The sequence below is a fragment of the Aedes aegypti genome, chromosome 2 (assembly GCF_002204515.2).
Source record: "Aedes aegypti strain LVP_AGWG chromosome 2, AaegL5.0 Primary Assembly, whole genome shotgun sequence".
Classification (NCBI taxonomy): Eukaryota; Metazoa; Arthropoda; class Insecta; order Diptera; family Culicidae; genus Aedes; species Aedes aegypti.
The window spans coordinates 399,066,010-399,083,203 of record NC_035108.1 but is presented as its reverse complement, the minus strand read 5'-3'; the positions used below and the strand labels follow the sequence as shown (position 1 = coordinate 399,083,203).

Sequence of the window (17,194 nt, the reverse complement as noted above, 5' to 3'; positions counted from 1 at the left end):
CCTGTGCTGTTCGAAATATTAACCTTAATGGAGATTCTTTCATAAAATGCAACTCATTTTAACAAGTTTATTGTAACGTGTTAACAACGGTCCTAGTATGGAGTGTACATTGGCAACGAGTACTGTTCCACTACACTGGCTTCTTTCAGTTGAAGCCGTCTTCTCAAGTCACTCAGTCCCTCCTTTTGATTGATGGCATTACTCATACCAGCGTGCTTCAACAGATTCAAGTGCGCTTCAGCACTGTCTTCGGTGGTCTCATCGTACCTGTCCTTATCCTGTTCCAATATTTTCTTAATGTAATCTTTGGTGAGTTTGTTTGTTCCAATATGATTAAAATAGGGCCAATCATCTCCATTCGGATCCTGGGAGTATGGTGTAGGAAATTGCTCTACGTTGTTGAAATTTCCTTCCAGTTTACCCCATTGATCGATATCACTGATGAATGGATCACGCTTAAGGCTGAATTTATTAAGTGGATTGGGAGTTTTCAGCAAACCCATGGAATCTGTCCATCGGCCGATAGCAAATGGTGAATCTGCATTTGTAGTGATCATGAACATTCCTTCGGTTGCCTGATTGCAGTCTTCGCCAGCCACCACTTGGAAGTTATTGTGCGGACAAAATCCAAGCAGATAGTAGACATAGCTCTCACACTTCCAGCCCCAGAAACCGGTAAGACTTCTGATGGATTCCGCAAAATAGTCCGGTGCCCTGTGATGACTGCAAGCCATGGGATCTGAAATTATGAAGTTTCTAATTAGAATGAGTCTAAATCATGCACGGAGTTTCTTACTTTGTCCACCAGCCCAACATCCAGGCTGAATGATTCCTCCATTCATATAAAAGTCGACATGACCACAACGTTCGATTTTACCCTGCACCAACGCATTTGTATGGATAACATCTACAAAGTTTGCATCCGACTCGTCTAGTTTGTCATCTTTGTCTGCTGTGATGAACAAGGGCATCGCTGGATCCAGACCACTTATTCGCCTTAGTTTGAATGGACGCAGTTTTACTGCCGCATAGTTGGTTACTTGGGCTCCTAGAGAGAATCCTATTAGGTGGACATTGTCTGTACCAGTGTCCAGTATTCGTTGAACTAGTTGAGCAATGCAGGTTCCAACGTGTTTTGTATTGTGTACTGCAGAAGGGTAGCAAGGACCCGGTCCAAGAACACTCCAATCCACGTAGAAAAGATTGTAGCTTCCTCGGTTGAGATACTCTGCAAGATTTGTTTATATGAACATAGAATCAACCAAATAGAAATCTCATTTACCTCCTTTCATTTTGATCAGTGGTTCAAGGAACATGTCCCCATTGTATCCGTGGATGATTACTTTCGTGGGGAGCGACGGGTTGAAGTACGATGTGCTGAGATTCGATTTCTCCAACGTTTCGTCGATGTGGACGTACTGGCGATCTTCCGGGTTGGACCGTGTGAACAGATAGAACTTTATGTCTTGATCGGGGCATGGCCGTTCGACTACCCATGTGCACGTGCCAACGGTGAAATCACTTCGCGGCTGGCGTATTATCACCGGACCGGCATGGGTGATGTGGGCAAAGTGTAAAGCGGCTGCTAAAAGTGGGTAATAGCGAGAAATTGATCCATCAATGTTTTAGCATTACATGAAGTTCGCCAAGATGTAGGCAATGCGGGTTGCATGCAACACGTTATATCGAATTGAAACACATACAAGCCGATGCAGATAATTAACTCTTAAGATCAACCACGTTTTCAGACGGTGTAGGTACCCTTTGGGATTTTTGTATTTTTCCGTAACTCGGAAAACAATAAGGTTTTATCTTTGGATAATAGGTAGCCACTTACTTAACTATTGATGGTGCTACAACCTTCAAGACATGAACTGCGCTACAATAGGTGGCCACGCATATCAGAATATTTTTAATGATTTTTAAAATATACAATAGCTAAATAGCTACAAATGCATGAGTCGCATTTGATGTTAAATACAAAAAAAAATAATGTTGTTTTTTTTTACAAATTGTTAGGGGAACCTGGACCATTTCGGACCCCGTTCTAATTCCGACCATCAAGCATTTCTCAATAATGGCGCTACTGTAAAGATCGTGTGTACCGATTTTCTACCCATCTTCTGGCTTGGATCTAACACTATAAATTTGACGCCATTCAGTTAATTCGTTTGATTTTTATATTAGTTTGTTGTTTTGAAGTGCTCTAGTGTGCTGTCGCTTAGCATTATTTCCCAGCTTCTGCATGTAACAATAATTCTCAAAACATACTGTGTTACTTTATAATTGAATCCCCCATGCCTTAGCTTGCATCTGACCATATAGCTTTGCTATGTATCTGCACTGTTTGTGCTGAACTAGATTGATAATCACAAAATGTGTGTTGGTCCAATCTGGACCTTTTGATATGGTTCAATGCAGACCTCTTGATTTTCAACAAGCACTCAGTCTATTTCAAGAGCTCCACCCCATGAAATTCTTCTCAACCTGGTAGAAAATCTCAAAAGTTGTAATATTGATCGATGGTACCTTTTTTCAAAAATATCTAAGAAATACGACCAACAAATAAAGGAATCAATAAATCTACTGCTTATTAAGCATCTACATCAATTCCACAATAGAGTGATGCAAATTTTGATAAGTTTGCTCCCCTATGCTTAAACGATTTTCATTATGGTAAATAGCATCCTCCCAAAGTTTGAAGTGATTCGGAAGAAATTTGACTGTGCACACGCCATTTGAAGTTTATATGGAGATTACTATGGAAAACGCCAATATTTTGTGTTCATCCCTCTATCTCTTCGTCATAATATTTTATGGGAAAGTAAACAAATTCTTCTAATGTGAAATTCTCCCAGCTACAACTTTGCCGAAGACCACTTTTTGATTGGACGTCAAGATAAATTGTTATTCATCATCATGAAGTTGGTTTGCATGTAGCATGCTTCACCAGCTGTTCGGCAGGCAACAGTGGTACTCCTGGCGGGAAGAATAGATCAAAGTAATCCAGGCTACTATGTTCTACAGCAAAAAAGCAGTGTTGTCTGAAAGTAATTGAATGATCATCAATAATCACAAATTATCCTTACGTCTCATCGAAATGTGGTCTTCGGCAAAGTTGTAGCTGGGAAGTTTTCACATGAGATGGAGGATTAGAGGACTGAACACAAAATGTTTGCTTTTTCCATAGTAATTTCCATATAATCTTCAAATAGCGTGTGCACAACCAAACTTCTTCCGAATCACTTCAAATTTTGGGAGGATCATTTTCATCATAATTGACATCGTTTAAGCATAGGGGAGCAAAAATTTGCATCAGTCTATTACCATATCCTATTTTGGATATGGCTGACAATACGTTACAATAAAATGTTTACGAGTGTTGAGAAAAATATATTCAACTTTACCATACCCATTACAATGTGTTTGAAACCTGAAAGTTTGAATTTGTGCTTCTTTGACCTTAAAATGTAAGTCGATACTTCTCCAAGAGACTCGAAGCTGTCTCTTTGAGTTTCCCATATAAGTTCACCACATTTCATTTTCATGAAATTTTGCTGTGTTCAAAATTAAAATGGATTTTTCTAATGTACATTGTTAAAATAACGAAAGGTTCCGAAAATAGAAAAAAACAATGTGTTTTTAATCTCGATATCTCTCGTACAAGATGGTCCGTTGAAAATCGAGTAAGGGAAAGTTGACTGTACTAAATTTTGAATCAGTTTTGGATTTGAATCTCGTATTTTTTTTTTTATGAAACTCACATTTTGCTTGAGTTAGTTCTAGATCGAATTAAATTGAAATTTTTCAAGCATTGATTTTAATTTTTATACTTGCGCTTACAGAAAAAGTTCAATAAGCTACGATACCAAACACATCGGAGTTATATATTGAAACTATCATATCAAAAAACGATAAAATTAAAACGTGAGAGGTTCAAATTGGAACAGGGTTAGTCCAATTCGGACATTCTGGAAAGTTTTGTTCAAACACCAAGGCGGTGGAAGAATCTATTTTTCAGCAAATTAACGAACCCAGAAAGGTTCGTTTTAGCTATTATGATTGAGGGAGAGCTCTTTTACATATGGGAACGATTGACAGTCTTTCTGACATACCTATGATATGATTTTTATTATCATGAATGAATGTAGCACGTCGTACTAACATCAAAAAATCAGACTTGAAAACTAGCCAAAGGTAAATTAAAAACTTTGCATTTTCTGTTTAAAAAAAAATATTTGCCCCTAATTCCCCTACCAGATAACAAATAAGGCATGTAAAAATTTACCTAAATTATGTGGTCGATGCCCAAACAGACTAGGAAAACTTACTCCAGGTATTCGAAATATCAAAATTATTATTTGCTGTAGCAATGACATGTGATGATGCATGTGTTTCAAAATAGTATCGGAATATCAGAATTTATGGTGTCCTTTACTATATCCTGTTTTAACACCGACAATCTATTTCCAAAATTGTTAAGACAATGATGTTCCTTTTTAAATTTCCCAAAATATACTGGCAACCCTGCGCAAGTTTCAAAGCATTGCATGTTTTATAAGTGCTTTGAACTTGTTTGTTTGCATTGCCTCATCAAAGTGCTCTAAAGCACATAAAAAAGGCAAGCATTCATAGCACTATAAAAGCCACAGCTTATGCTAAACCTAGCTGATTTGTTTAAGGGCCGATTTCTTCACCTTCGCTTAAGCCGTAAACCAGGTTTACCCATATAGTTAAACTGGGTTTAAGGCCTAAGCGATGGTGAAGAAACCGCTTATAAGATTCGGATGGATTGATTTTAATTAGAATATTAGTTTGCTCTCCAAACCCAAAAAAATGCACAATCACCTGATTATTTGAATATTCGTCTGTTCATTAGAATGGATTGTGTTGCAGAAGAACTGCTTCTCTTGATTCCCCTGTTGAATTTGTTTTCAAGAGGATAAGTTTGCTTAGAGTCCAAAACACAACATTTGGTTAGTTTTTGGATTACTCTCTATAGATAACCGGAATAACAATGAAGAACATCTCCCTGAACAAATTTATTTTCATTCGCACCAACTTAACCAATTTACATCATTCTTAAAATGCTTCCTTTTTATAATGCTTCCATGTCTTGAAACTTTGGAAGCTTTACGTTTCAGAAGATTAAGACGTCCGGAGTTCAACAGATCATCAATACAATTTGCACTCCAGGTTCAAGTCCCGCTTTGTGGCAAAAAGATATGGAAGTTAGAAACAGAATACAGAATTCGTGTAGGTTTCAAAAATGTTTTGTTTATTTTTGAGCGCATGCCCTATATAAACACAGTTTTAAGCATTTATAATGTAAACTCTATACACACTCAAATGCTGTTATGAAGCATGTGCACTAATATTGCACAAAGACAACAATCGTGCCAGATTTTATTCCTCTAATTTGATAATAGTACGGGGGCCCTTTTCAACTTAAAATTTGCTTTACTGATCTCTAAAGGGGTTTGCCACTTATAAATAAAGTTGTATAGTGCACTCCAAAGCTAAAATAATGTGTTGATATATAGATTCATGGATACTTGGGAAGCAAGTGATTTATTATACATGCGTATACGATCTACCCCTAATGTGATACAAGTGCGCCGAACACAACGATACACTTACCGATAAGTATTATCAGTCTTTTTGATGTATATTCACTAACGCTATCAATCATCTCTGTAATAGTACCATGTGCCATTTAGCAGTAGAACATTTCGCGCAATTACGTATCATTCGAATAATAGTGATAAGAGTTTCCTCTGTTTGGATCGCGTCAACTTCCTCTTGAAAATAACTCTAATTTGTATCCCAGTATCACATATTATATCACACTATTTAAATTCAACTCTCTATATTGTCGAAAATTCACTTGCACTATTCCTAAAGTTCACTTTCCACTTTTTACGCCGGGAGAAGTCCACTTCATGCTTCGATTGCCTAGAATCGCAACTGCTAAACTGAAGTATGCGCGTCCAGTTGAACTGCCATTACCGGTCACAGCGTTTGGCCACTCCAAAGCACTGCGGAGGGCCACCCCTATCGTCGCTCATCGGTGCGTGTTGGTCATTGCAATCGGCAAAAGTTTACTTTCTTCTGCCACGGTTGTGACTATCTTTCTTCTGGAACAACGGCCACTAACCGTTTATGCAGTTCAATTGTCCGCTTTCCCTGTTTGGGCGAACATTGCACAGTGTTTTTGCTATCGCTGATTTTGTGATCGAAATAGAATAGCTGTCAAGCCGTTGATTTTATCAACAAAGCTTGTTTAAGCGCTTTTCCAATCGAGAGCTCCTCTGAACAAACCTTGTTGATAAAATCAACGTCTTAGAAGCTATTCTGTTTCGATCACGAAAGCAGCGATATAAAACATTGTGTACCGACGTGCTATCGAACCAGCAAATCAGTGAGACAAATTTTGCGCGGAATGCCGGACGGTCGGTATCCTTAATTATTCAGCTCACACCGCAACCCAATGCGCCAATGCGAAAGCCAAACTAGGCTATCGAAACGCAGATACGGGCTGGGCGACAGGTGTTCGACGATGGTGAGCTCATAATTTCACTCGATAGGTCGGGAAGACAATTGAAGGGTATTGTCTGACGGATGAGTAAAGTTATCACTTTTGCATCGATTTGTGACAAACGTGTATATAATAAGAACGGTTTATATATTCATCTGGATTTTCTAACAATTGTATCCCAGAACAAACAACACTTATGACAATTCTACGAATCACTCGTAAAAAATAAACACTTGTCTGTGCAGTCTCATTGTTGAATTTGCATCACCGATGCACTTTTCAATGCAAATACTAATCGATGCTTATATATACACACCGGTATCACACACATATTGCACGATTTGACATCTTCCATTCACAATCTTCGATTTTGAACTAGTAGAACTGCACCGTAGTCCACTCCACAGGGACCGTAAATCAATTACATTTGAAATGAATAATAAAAAATTAGAGAATAAAATTTCCATCGGCGAATAAACTATTGAAACATACATATTAGCGAATAGTTTTGTGCCGACTCGATCAATAATGCCGTGGTGGATTCACATGTTTTTTCGCTCTTTCTCTCGGTCCGATGTGGATACAGCCAGCTGATAAAGTCGTTTTGCTGTGGGTGGACGGGTTCCGTGAACGTTCGAGAGTAAATGGCGAGGAGCGTTTAGTGGAACGATTTTCAATTATCATGGTCCATATTAGTTTTATTTTATGACTGATGAAAAAAGTCATCAATGTTAGTAGTTCAACAAATTGATGTCTTTGTAAAAGCGAACATTTTTTTGGGAACATTTTATAAAATTATGTTTATGCATTTAACCGCTCGTTTTTTTTAAATTATTTTCTAGTATCATTCCAAACATTACATTTATTTCTTATATCTAGGTGTTCTGTGTCATTAGACAACACTATCATACTAATTTGGTGAAACAAATTTATGATTTTATTAACATTTTGTTAAGAACATAATACATTTAATTTGCCGTAACAGTTCAGATTTTTACGGGTCGTTTGGCCAAATGCCGTTTGGCCGAATTACGAACAAAAAAAAAATCAATAGCTTCAACGCTGATGAGTACACAGTAAGCTCTTACGGTGAATTTCACCGTAATCTCAACAGCTGAACCGTTCGGTGAAATAAAACACCGTAACTTCGTCGAAATTTAATGGATTCCGGTGATTTTTCACCGAATACTGTAAAAATGTACCGTACTCCGTTAATTTATTTTACCGAACTGTTCAGCTGTTGAGATTTCACAGGAATCCTTAAAATAATTTAAGTGTGTAGGGTTCATAGGGGTGGCCCAATAACTAATCAGCTAATTATTTTTGAACGTCATGTTTGTCGCTTTATTAGAGCTCCAAGAGAATAATTGAAACGATCCGTTAATTCAGGACGAAGTTGTGAACTAGCGTCAAGACTTGGTTCGTTGATTAGTTTCTGGGTTACCAACGGTATGGTAAGGGAACAAAAAAAGTAGATTGGAGTACCTTGTACTTTTTAATTCCGTACTAATTGTTTATCTTTGCTATGCTTATGCTGCTAGGTATTGAAGTGATTTTCATCAGATTTTTTCCTTCTTTTGATGATAGGCTATTTTTTGATTTGTACTGGTTCTATAAATATTGGCAATAATTCAGGTTATTTTCAATTGGGAGTTTTACCTTCTTTAAATCATCGGCAATTCTTTGTAGCTATACTGATATAATAATTATTTGCATTACACTCGCCTCCATTTTTATAAGAGATTTTTCCTTCTTTTGATCATAGGCTGTTTTTTCATATTTCAACATTTTTCGTCGTTTATTGGACGCTCATGAAGAGTCTTTTTGAAAACATATTTTTAAACGCAAGGGTTAACTTAGCTGAGATGTTACTTTTTTCCAAAATTAACTCTCACGGTTTTTCCGTTTTGAAAAGAAAAGCTTAAACTTCTTGTTACTAGAGCTATGAATTAGGGTTTCAATGCTAGTAATGGACCCCTTAGTAGCTGAAATTCATTCTAGACGCTTTTCCGCAATGATATCTCAGACGCATATACGTTTTGAGGAGTCTAACAACAAATTCAATGTCTTTACTTCATAGTACGTGTATGAAACATACAAAATCATTCGATTTTTTCAGCGAAATATGCATTTGAAAAACTGTTGTCCGAATGCCTATTATGGACCCTCCCGGGGTCCATAATATGATTGTTTACAAATTTGACGTTGCGTATTATGGACCCTCCATTTGATTCCCATGTAATCCGGCTCGCTGCCGACGAGCCTATTATGGACCCACCTGGAAATGCGTATTATGGACCCTCTTGTGTGGTTTCATTTACAAAACTGTTCAAATATCTGTATTTATGCGTCTCAAACCAAATATTTTGCCTGAAACTGCTGACTAACAATGTAATCGAAGTTCCCCCGGTGGATTTTCATAGGAATAAAGTTGCTTTGAGTGTTAATTTTATGTTTTTCTGTAGGGGGTCCATAATACGCAAAGGGTCCATAACCGGCATCGACTCCCTAATTTACTTAGTACGATTCGAAGCATCAAATCAAACCGATGCTACAGAAGAAAGAATAAGTCGTGAACCGTTTTAGTTACTGTCAAAATCTGACTACAAATGCAATGCAAAAACCTCTGCTGGCAGCTCTGACCGCTAGCAGAGAAGTAGAATAATTGCTTACATTTAGGATTTGCTTTTTTCAGCATCGTCAGCTTGTAGCTCACTATTATTTTCAATTTCGGCCAAACGATATTCGGCCAAATGGCATTCGAACAAATGTCCTTCGGCCAAATGGCGTTCGGCCAAACGGAATTCGGCCAAATAGCATTCGACCAAATAACCCGGAACCCAATAGAAGATTGTTACGATTTTTGCCTGAAATTAGTAATTATTTTACTTGACATTTGTTCCAATGATTCAACATTGGATATTATATGTAAATCATTGGTACTATACCAAGGAGAAGTCTTTCAGACCTGGAGTTCTGATAACACAGCGTAGCAAAAATGACATTTTTGCGTGTCTCAAGAATAAAATTATGTGTCTCTAGTAGATTTGGGGTTGCTGAATCTGATGCCGTTCTCTGATTCTTCGTTTCTCTTATATGGCAAAAAATCAGCATCGGAAATACTATGAACATTGATTATAAGTATTGTTATACACATGAAGTTTGAGTTCTGTGGCAAATTAAGGGGTCGTCCATTAATTAGGTAAGGGTTTATGGGGGAAGGGGGGGGTTAGAGGTTTCTTACGCGTCATACAAATTATTTTTAATTTTCATACAAAAAATCTTACTATAGGGGGAGGGGGGGTCCAAAAACCGCCAAAATTGTCTTACGTAATTAATGGATCGCCCCTAAGCAAATAAATTAACATACAAGTTGGAAAACTTGCATGAAAGTTGGCTGAAATAGTCATATTTTGCAATTTCAACAGACAATATCTCAGAAACTAGACGTGCTGTGATATTTCAGTAGATGGCAATGGATTCAGCAACCCTTAATAAAGTAAATATCGGTATTTTGGTGCTTGAGACATAATCGTTTTCCGCAGTGTAATTAACCTGAAGTGTACGATTTGACAGATATCTTTGAATTATTCTACCAATGTATGTTGGAAAATTATTATTTTTTTTTTACACTAAAGCCTTCATGTCAAACATTGTCGAACGCTTTTTCTATGTCTCGAAGAGCAAGACCAGTATAATAGCCTTCAGATTTGTTGGAACGGATCAAATTGGTTCACGTAAAAGTTGATGAGTGGTCGAATGTCCATGGCGGAATCCGAACTATTCATTGGCAATAATTGAATTTGCGTTGATGTGGGCCATCATTCTGTTCAAAATAACCTTTTCAAAAAGTTTACTGATGGAGGGAAGCAATCTGATTGGACGGTAGCTAGATGCTTCTGCAGGATTTTTGTCTGGTTTTAAAATTGGTACAACCTTAGCAGTTTAACCGCTCGTTCGTGAATACAAAGTTACGACCATTCGTTCCAAGGAAATAAATGGAATGGATTTCTTAATTACTTGATCAGTATACTGCCCATAACTGCATAATAGTTACATTCGACATTTTTGTCGATTTCGAGTTAATACCGTGGAGATTCATCAAATGATAATTACCTTCAATCAACTTACTTAAATCTGTGAGATTGTTCTAGAAAATTCGAAAAAAAATACTAAGTTGATTTGTTACATTGGTAATTATAACATTGGTCACATTGAGATTATAAATGAGTCCCGTAATATAATACCAATGAAATTTCTATCAGATTTTTTTTTCTGGATACTCACGCAGTATACGATATGAGTTGAACAAAATATCAGCCTCAAATAAGCACTTGTGAGTTCCTGGTATTTTTTAGAAATTTTAGTTTCCTCCCATACTGCCATAAAATGCACACTTTGTATTCAATTTACTCAATGCCTACTTTTGTCGAATGTTACAAATATGCAGTTATGGACAGTATACGATACATTAGAATCGAGTTTAGTAATGTGTCATAAATGAACTACAAATTTGTATTGACAAATAGGCCTTTTTCGTATTTCGCCACTGTGAGGCCATCTTCAGTGTCGTGTACTAGACTCTTTTGAATTAAAGCTTAATTCGGAGAATCATCTTTCGGGGAAACGACATTCGGAGAAAAGTAGCACAATCTTATGAAATACAACCCGAAAATACTATTAATGTGGAACTTTCACCCCTCAATCGTAATTCAATGTTACTTATTTGAAATATATCACATTAATGTTGGATTTTCTTCCTTTTCGACTTTCCTTCCCGCTAATTCGAACGATACCTCATGCAAACCATCGGGGTTTATTTTTAATTTGAAATTTTAGTCATCCTATGAACAATGTGCTTCTGGTTACCTTTTAGCCTGTTTTGTTTTGTTTTGATTCTGAGTTTTATTTCACAACGTTTCATTTCGTTTTACTTCGTTCCACGAGCTGAATGACATTTGAACCATTTTTAATTTGAACGATGTGCCAAATTAGCAGTTCATGGCAAACGCGGGTGACCCGACACTGATCTACGGAGTCTTACATTGACTCTAGATTTCTACAAGTGTTACTATAAATCTGTTGTGGTTTATGAACAACATTCGTAACCTGTTATAAACAGATTTATAGTAACACTTGTAGAATCTAGAATCAATGTAGATCCGTAGATCAGTGTCGGGTACCCCCGTTGCATTGACTGCTAATTTGCACATCGTTCAAATTAAAAATGGTTCAAACGTCATTTAGCTCATGGAATAAAATGAAGTGAAATGGAACATTGTGAAACCGAACGCAGAATCACAACGAAACAGCCAATGAGGTGATCAGAAACACGTTTTTTTGTTGTGCGTAGGGTAGCTAGAAGTTCAAATAACCAATAGTTTTCATGAGATACCGCCCTAGAGAACGTGGTTAGAATATGTACTAGTGGCTTTGAAGGATAAATTATTCTTGTAAATGTTCTTGTTCTTCAGTCATTTTTGGATTGGAAGACGGGGCTTTTAATTTAATTTAAAGGTAACTGTTTCTATTGATTGCTCAAAGTTGGAAACATAATGACTTGTTGAATTGATTATTATTTCAAAATATCATCATTCTTTGTTCTTCTACTAAATATTTTCGTCAGTCCTATAACTGACTTCATTATTCCTTCAAAATGGCATCATTCTTTATACATAACTGCCGATCTTCATTCAAAGACTACTTCCAGTGTGAGTGCTCGAAACTTTCATTACGTATCAAGTTTTACAGCGTTTGACCATGGGAAAGAATTTGGAATGCTTGAAGAACAAGTTGATCATCTTAAGTTGATTGCATATAATGCGCTTTTATACTTAGAATGAAATGGGTAATTTTGATGGCCATGGCACTGAGTAAACGATTTTGAACTAGTGCATCAAAGGTTCCTACTCTTGGTGAATTATTGTTGTGGCTTTCAGCTTTATTACTTTCCTTGGGCAAACATGTAGCTTCGATAACGGAGTCTATGATTTCGATTGATAATAAATTGTTAATTAATCGAATAAAAAATAACAAAACAAGAGAATTATGTTTACGGAATCCCAAAATATCGCTCGTCACATATTGAAGTTCGTTCAAGATATACCGGTACACCAATGCAGATTTCTTTCACTCTATCATGTTATTCTGGCATACGCAACCTCCAGTTATAGCATCTTCAATACATTCATTCCTTTTTTATTTTTCAATGACCAAATATCATATTATTCTTAACACTTCTTAACTTATAGATTACAACAGCAGCGTGGTGGTTCTGATGGTGGTCAACCACGCGACGACTGGAAGGTTAAAGCAAATAAATTGTTTTCGACAAAATGTCCATTCGAGCAAATAAATTGTTTTCGACAAAATTTATTTTCGACGAAATGTCCATTCGACGAAATGTACTTTCGACTAAATGTCGTTCGACCAAATGTCATAGATTCATACCTTGACTATATAAGCCTGATGTATGGTTATTATCCTTATTCACAATGTTCTGAAAGGTTATTTATTACACCTGTAGGATCTGACAACCTGTACTCTTAGTAATTCTTAGCCTCTAACAGTAGGGGAAAAGCACCAATTTTCGACCCAGCACTAATTTTCGACTCATTCATACGATTTTGGCCTACTTTGTATGAAAATCCGAAAATTGGCACAGAATTCTTGTAGGTCGAAAATTAGTGCTTTTCCCCTAGTTGTACCAAAATCTTGTCAAATGAACCCGTAGGTACCATCCTTGATTATAAACCTTCGAAAAATCACTGATCACAATTGTAGATCTGAAATCCGCCAATTGATTACGAAACTCGATATAATGTATAATTTTCAAATCCTATTTGGGTACAAATATTGTTCTGAGTTCTTCCTAAGATCTGCTTCTGAGGACCTGTCTTCTGATACGCTTCTAGAGACCTGTCACTGAGCCATGAAGTTTGTGGCTGATCTAGAAAACCAAGGGAAATTAGAATATAATTGTTACAGTTTTTATTAGCTTCATCACATATATCTCATTTCTAGAATGAAACAATTACACAGTATCGGTTAGGATATGATCTGCCAGAAAATCGAAACAAGCAATGAAAAAATGAAAACCGTTGTAAATTGCTTAGTATTTTACAATAAAAATCTAAAAAACAAAAACACAACAGTGTTATAAATTTAAAAACGAAAAAATGTACTTGAAATCTAAACCAAAGAGTGTTTCCCTTCTTCAAAAGCGTGTTTATTTGTCTGCCGTGTGTTAACGCTAAGAAAACATCTAGCGCTGCCGTGGGAATCATAATGAACGCCTAAACCAGGAGTGAGCCATTTCGCATGAAGACGTTTCGTGTAATGTATCAATATGACATAAAACGATTTGACCGCCTTTTTTAAAATGCTATATGTTCTTGTATAAACTGCTTTATGTGAAGCATATATTAAGCCATGCAATCTTATTTGGAACGTCCTTATGTGAAACTTTTGTGTGTGGAATAGGAGACCCCAATCCTAACGATCGGGCCATGCCCATTTTAGAGGCTCCCACAAATCTCAACAAAAATATTTATAGGTAAACATTCACGAATAAATAGAATCAATGCTATAGTACCTGCCTATAGAACATACCTTTTGGAAACGCATCATATGATTTGAAAGAATCTCTTTTTTTTCAATAAATATGGAGTAATGGGCGTATTTTTGGAAATTAACATTAATATGTAAAATTACTAGAACAAAATATTCAAACATTCAGAATGGAATTTTGTTGGCTTTATGAGAAACTAAAAGATTAAGAAAGACAAAAGGTCGAAAACGATTTGCATAGTGGGAATTTTTTCCTTGTTTGAAAAAAGATTTTCGACCTTTTGTCCCTTCTCTTTTGTTCTTCGACCTTTTGTCCTTTCGACCTTTTTTTTGTCTTTCGACCTGTCATAGATTCATCCCCAAACCAGATTTCATAACCAAAACTGGTACCAATTTGCTCATTCGGTGGAAATAATCGAATTTCTGTTAGATATCAGGAAATTCCTTAGGAAATTGCATACATTTAGGCGTTTTCGCGTAATTCTTGAAATTTAACTATACCTTATTTCTATAATTATTGTATTGTTAAGAATTTAGCAAGCATATTCGAATTCAGGGACCTCAAATCCATTATATAGAGTTGGTTCGAAAACTAACAATAATCGCATTGACAAGAGATCAATTTCACTTCGAAATGAGATTCCCCGATTTTTTATTTTAGAGATATTTCTTAGCACTAAAATGACATTTGTTAGAAAATTTCGGTACATGAGTCAATGAGACTCACCTTCGTACTCGTTTTCCTGCATTCAATTGTTTGGCATTGTCAACATTATAGAAAACGGACAAGAAAAACCGTGAAAAATGATCAATTTCACCCGAAATTACGGTACTTAGAATAAGAATAATTTGAATTCAGGTACCTTATAAGAAGAGAATCATCAAACGAATTTTGTTGTTGACGAATAAGCCCCAAAAATCATTGAATTTAACCTGTAAACATATACAAACTACTAAGATGCATGAAATATGAAAAAAAACATTACCTACATTTAAATTTCAAATTGATTCGACTCTGGTAATGAAAACCTTATAAAAACATTACAAATATAAAGTCAATGCTAAAGTATCTAAATATTTTTTTTCTGGGAAAAGGGCCCTCACAAGATTATGGCCCCCGGGCCCCTACATTTGTAAATCCTTTGCCATCACACAAGACATCATTTGCCAGTATTGGTAAAAAACATTTCTACACATCTGTTCGAAATGCGGGTTTCCAGGGGAAGAAAACTGACCTTTTAGCAGGTTGAATGTTCTCCAGCTTTTAAGCTGAAATTTAATGAATTTCATTATGAAAGTATGAAGGTTACAGTAATATTACAGACTTACATTAAGCATTCCTTCCGCTTTCTGTAAAATCGCGAGTTAATTTTGCTTAATTGGTTCGAATATGATTTCCAATCAAACCTAGTCATGATCAAAGAGAATGCAAATGAATAATTCAATCGTACTAAAAAATTTTGCCATCACCCAGTTGTTTTGAGCCAAGCACTTCAGATTTAGGCTTAACAACTTGTGTTATTACCTACACATATACTGGAAAAGATAATTCAATTCTATAGCGCTCGACTGCCTGTTTTGGGTTGCCTACGAATTTTGATTACTACCGTAATAAATCGTGTATACTGGTCAAATCCTAGAATGCAGTTATTTAGTAATTTAGAAGCGGTGATAATAGAGGATCAGGGTTTACAATTTTACCCGCCGACTGCAAGAGATCACTGAAGGAATGCAAATTATTGGCTTCTGATAACGATTCTATAGCATCGAAGAGTAGATCTAATGGCGAGCTAAACTGACCAGTATACACACGCATCTATCTCTCCCCGATTGTCCATTGTTCTGGTCGTGCTGCTGATGGTTCATGCAGGGGAGCGTTCGGAACTCACGTTACGTTCCGGTTGTAGAGACCGGTATGCAACAACATCCATTTAGTACACTTGGGTCTTAGGATCCAAGTTGTAACAAAGTTTTGCCAGCATTAACCGTAGGCTACGCAAGCTTTCTGAATGCTGTATTCACTGTGAGATGCTCAGGAAAGTTTGACATCTGGAATGTCTGCAATGTATTTTACCTGATAAAAATGCCAAAAAAACAAAGTTCGAATTCCATCGCGGCTATGTTTTTCCGTATAAATAATAATAGATATTTTACCAACCCTCAACTATCTAAGGTCATTCCTTGCTTAGCGCTTGAACGAGTCGGTCGACAGGATCCCGGTCTCATCGTACGGCACTTTTTGCAGAGTTCATTTAGGCCTTTTTCCCCACCGCCCGCGTGGGTTTTTGGTTTAATTAGTGAGTTAAACAAGTTTCAGTTTTGTGCAAAGTGAGTGCTTAGACGATTGCGCTTTGCGAAGGAAGCGAACTAGTGAAACTAGTATCGTTCCACCGCAATAAAATCATCGCCCATCATCAATTATCGGTGATTGATTTTTCTCCCGCACCGAGAACAACAACAAGGCAGAAGGCCGACCCGGTCGGTCTACTACCTACGGCGCGTGGACGTTCTCCTGCTGTAGAACGGATAAGTATACATTATCTATTGAATTGCTTTCGCATCTCCGAACAACAGTGTTGAGTTCAAGGTTGTTTTTCGCTCCTCCTCTGTCTCTCTCCCGGTGCAATTTTGCCCATATAGGGGAGTTGGGTACAAAATAGCCCACTGATTGGTTAATTTTTTTTTTCTTTTTTTTTTTTTTGTGAATTTGATTTACCCATTTAGGGGAGGTGTGTACAAAATAGTCCACTGATTAATAATTTTTTTTTTACACATATTTTTTTTTTGTTTTTGTTTTTTTTTTATTATTATTTTTTTTTTTCTTCATTTGGTTGCGGTTAAGCTTTTTTCCGCATGGATGAATCGGATGGAGGCGATACGCCTCCTAGAGATCTCGTTGCTCGAACGCGGTTCTATCAACCGTCTTCGGCTGGGCCTTGGGTTGTCTATTTCCGGCGCAAAAAGAAGATTTTGAACGTGCTCTCGATTTCTCGGGAGCTGACGCGTAAATATCCTGGGACCGTTATTCACCAAGTGAAAGAATCCAAGCTGCGTGTAACTGCACCTAGTTACAAAGCAGCGAATGAA

The 17,194-nt window shown here is 36.8% G+C and overlaps 1 protein-coding gene across 13 annotated transcripts; it reads right to left on the bottom strand.

Moving 5' to 3' along the window:
- Positions 1-56: 56 nt before the first annotated feature.
- LOC5568614 (probable phospholipase A1 magnifin) lies at positions 57-7,147 on the bottom strand. 13 transcript variants are annotated; one of them, XM_021847079.1, is made up of 6 exons: positions 7,031-7,145; positions 6,855-6,937; positions 5,641-6,186; positions 1,283-1,585; positions 797-1,228; positions 57-739 (listed from the first exon to the last, which is right to left on the bottom strand). In XM_021847079.1, exons 3-6 carry the CDS (start codon positions 5,714-5,716, stop codon positions 93-95), a joined length of 1,458 nt encoding a protein of 485 aa, XP_021702771.1. In that variant the 5' UTR covers positions 5,717-6,186; positions 6,855-6,937; positions 7,031-7,145; the 3' UTR covers positions 57-92. The 13 variants fall into 13 exon arrangements, with proteins under 13 accessions (XP_021702771.1, XP_021702776.1, XP_021702770.1 ...); XM_021847084.1 differs by having other exon boundaries at positions 6,868-6,937; XM_021847078.1 differs by having other exon boundaries at positions 5,641-6,223; positions 6,855-7,145.
- Positions 7,148-17,194: the final 10,047 nt, after the last annotated feature.

What these genes read in the sequence shown, in the direction of transcription:
- LOC5568614 (XM_021847077.1), bottom strand. Translation starts at nt 7,032, where the DNA reads ATGTATGTTTCAATAGTTTATTCGCCGATGGAAATTTTATTCTCTAAT. An exon ending in GCAATATGTGTGTGATACCG is followed by an intron (nt 1,586 to 6,854) that starts GTGTGTATATAT and finishes ACCCACTTTTAG; the next exon opens with CAGCCGCTTTACACTTTGCC. An exon ending in ACTGATCAAAATGAAAGGAG is followed by an intron (nt 1,229 to 1,282) that starts GTAAATGAGATT and finishes CAAATCTTGCAG; the next exon opens with AGTATCTCAACCGAGGAAGC.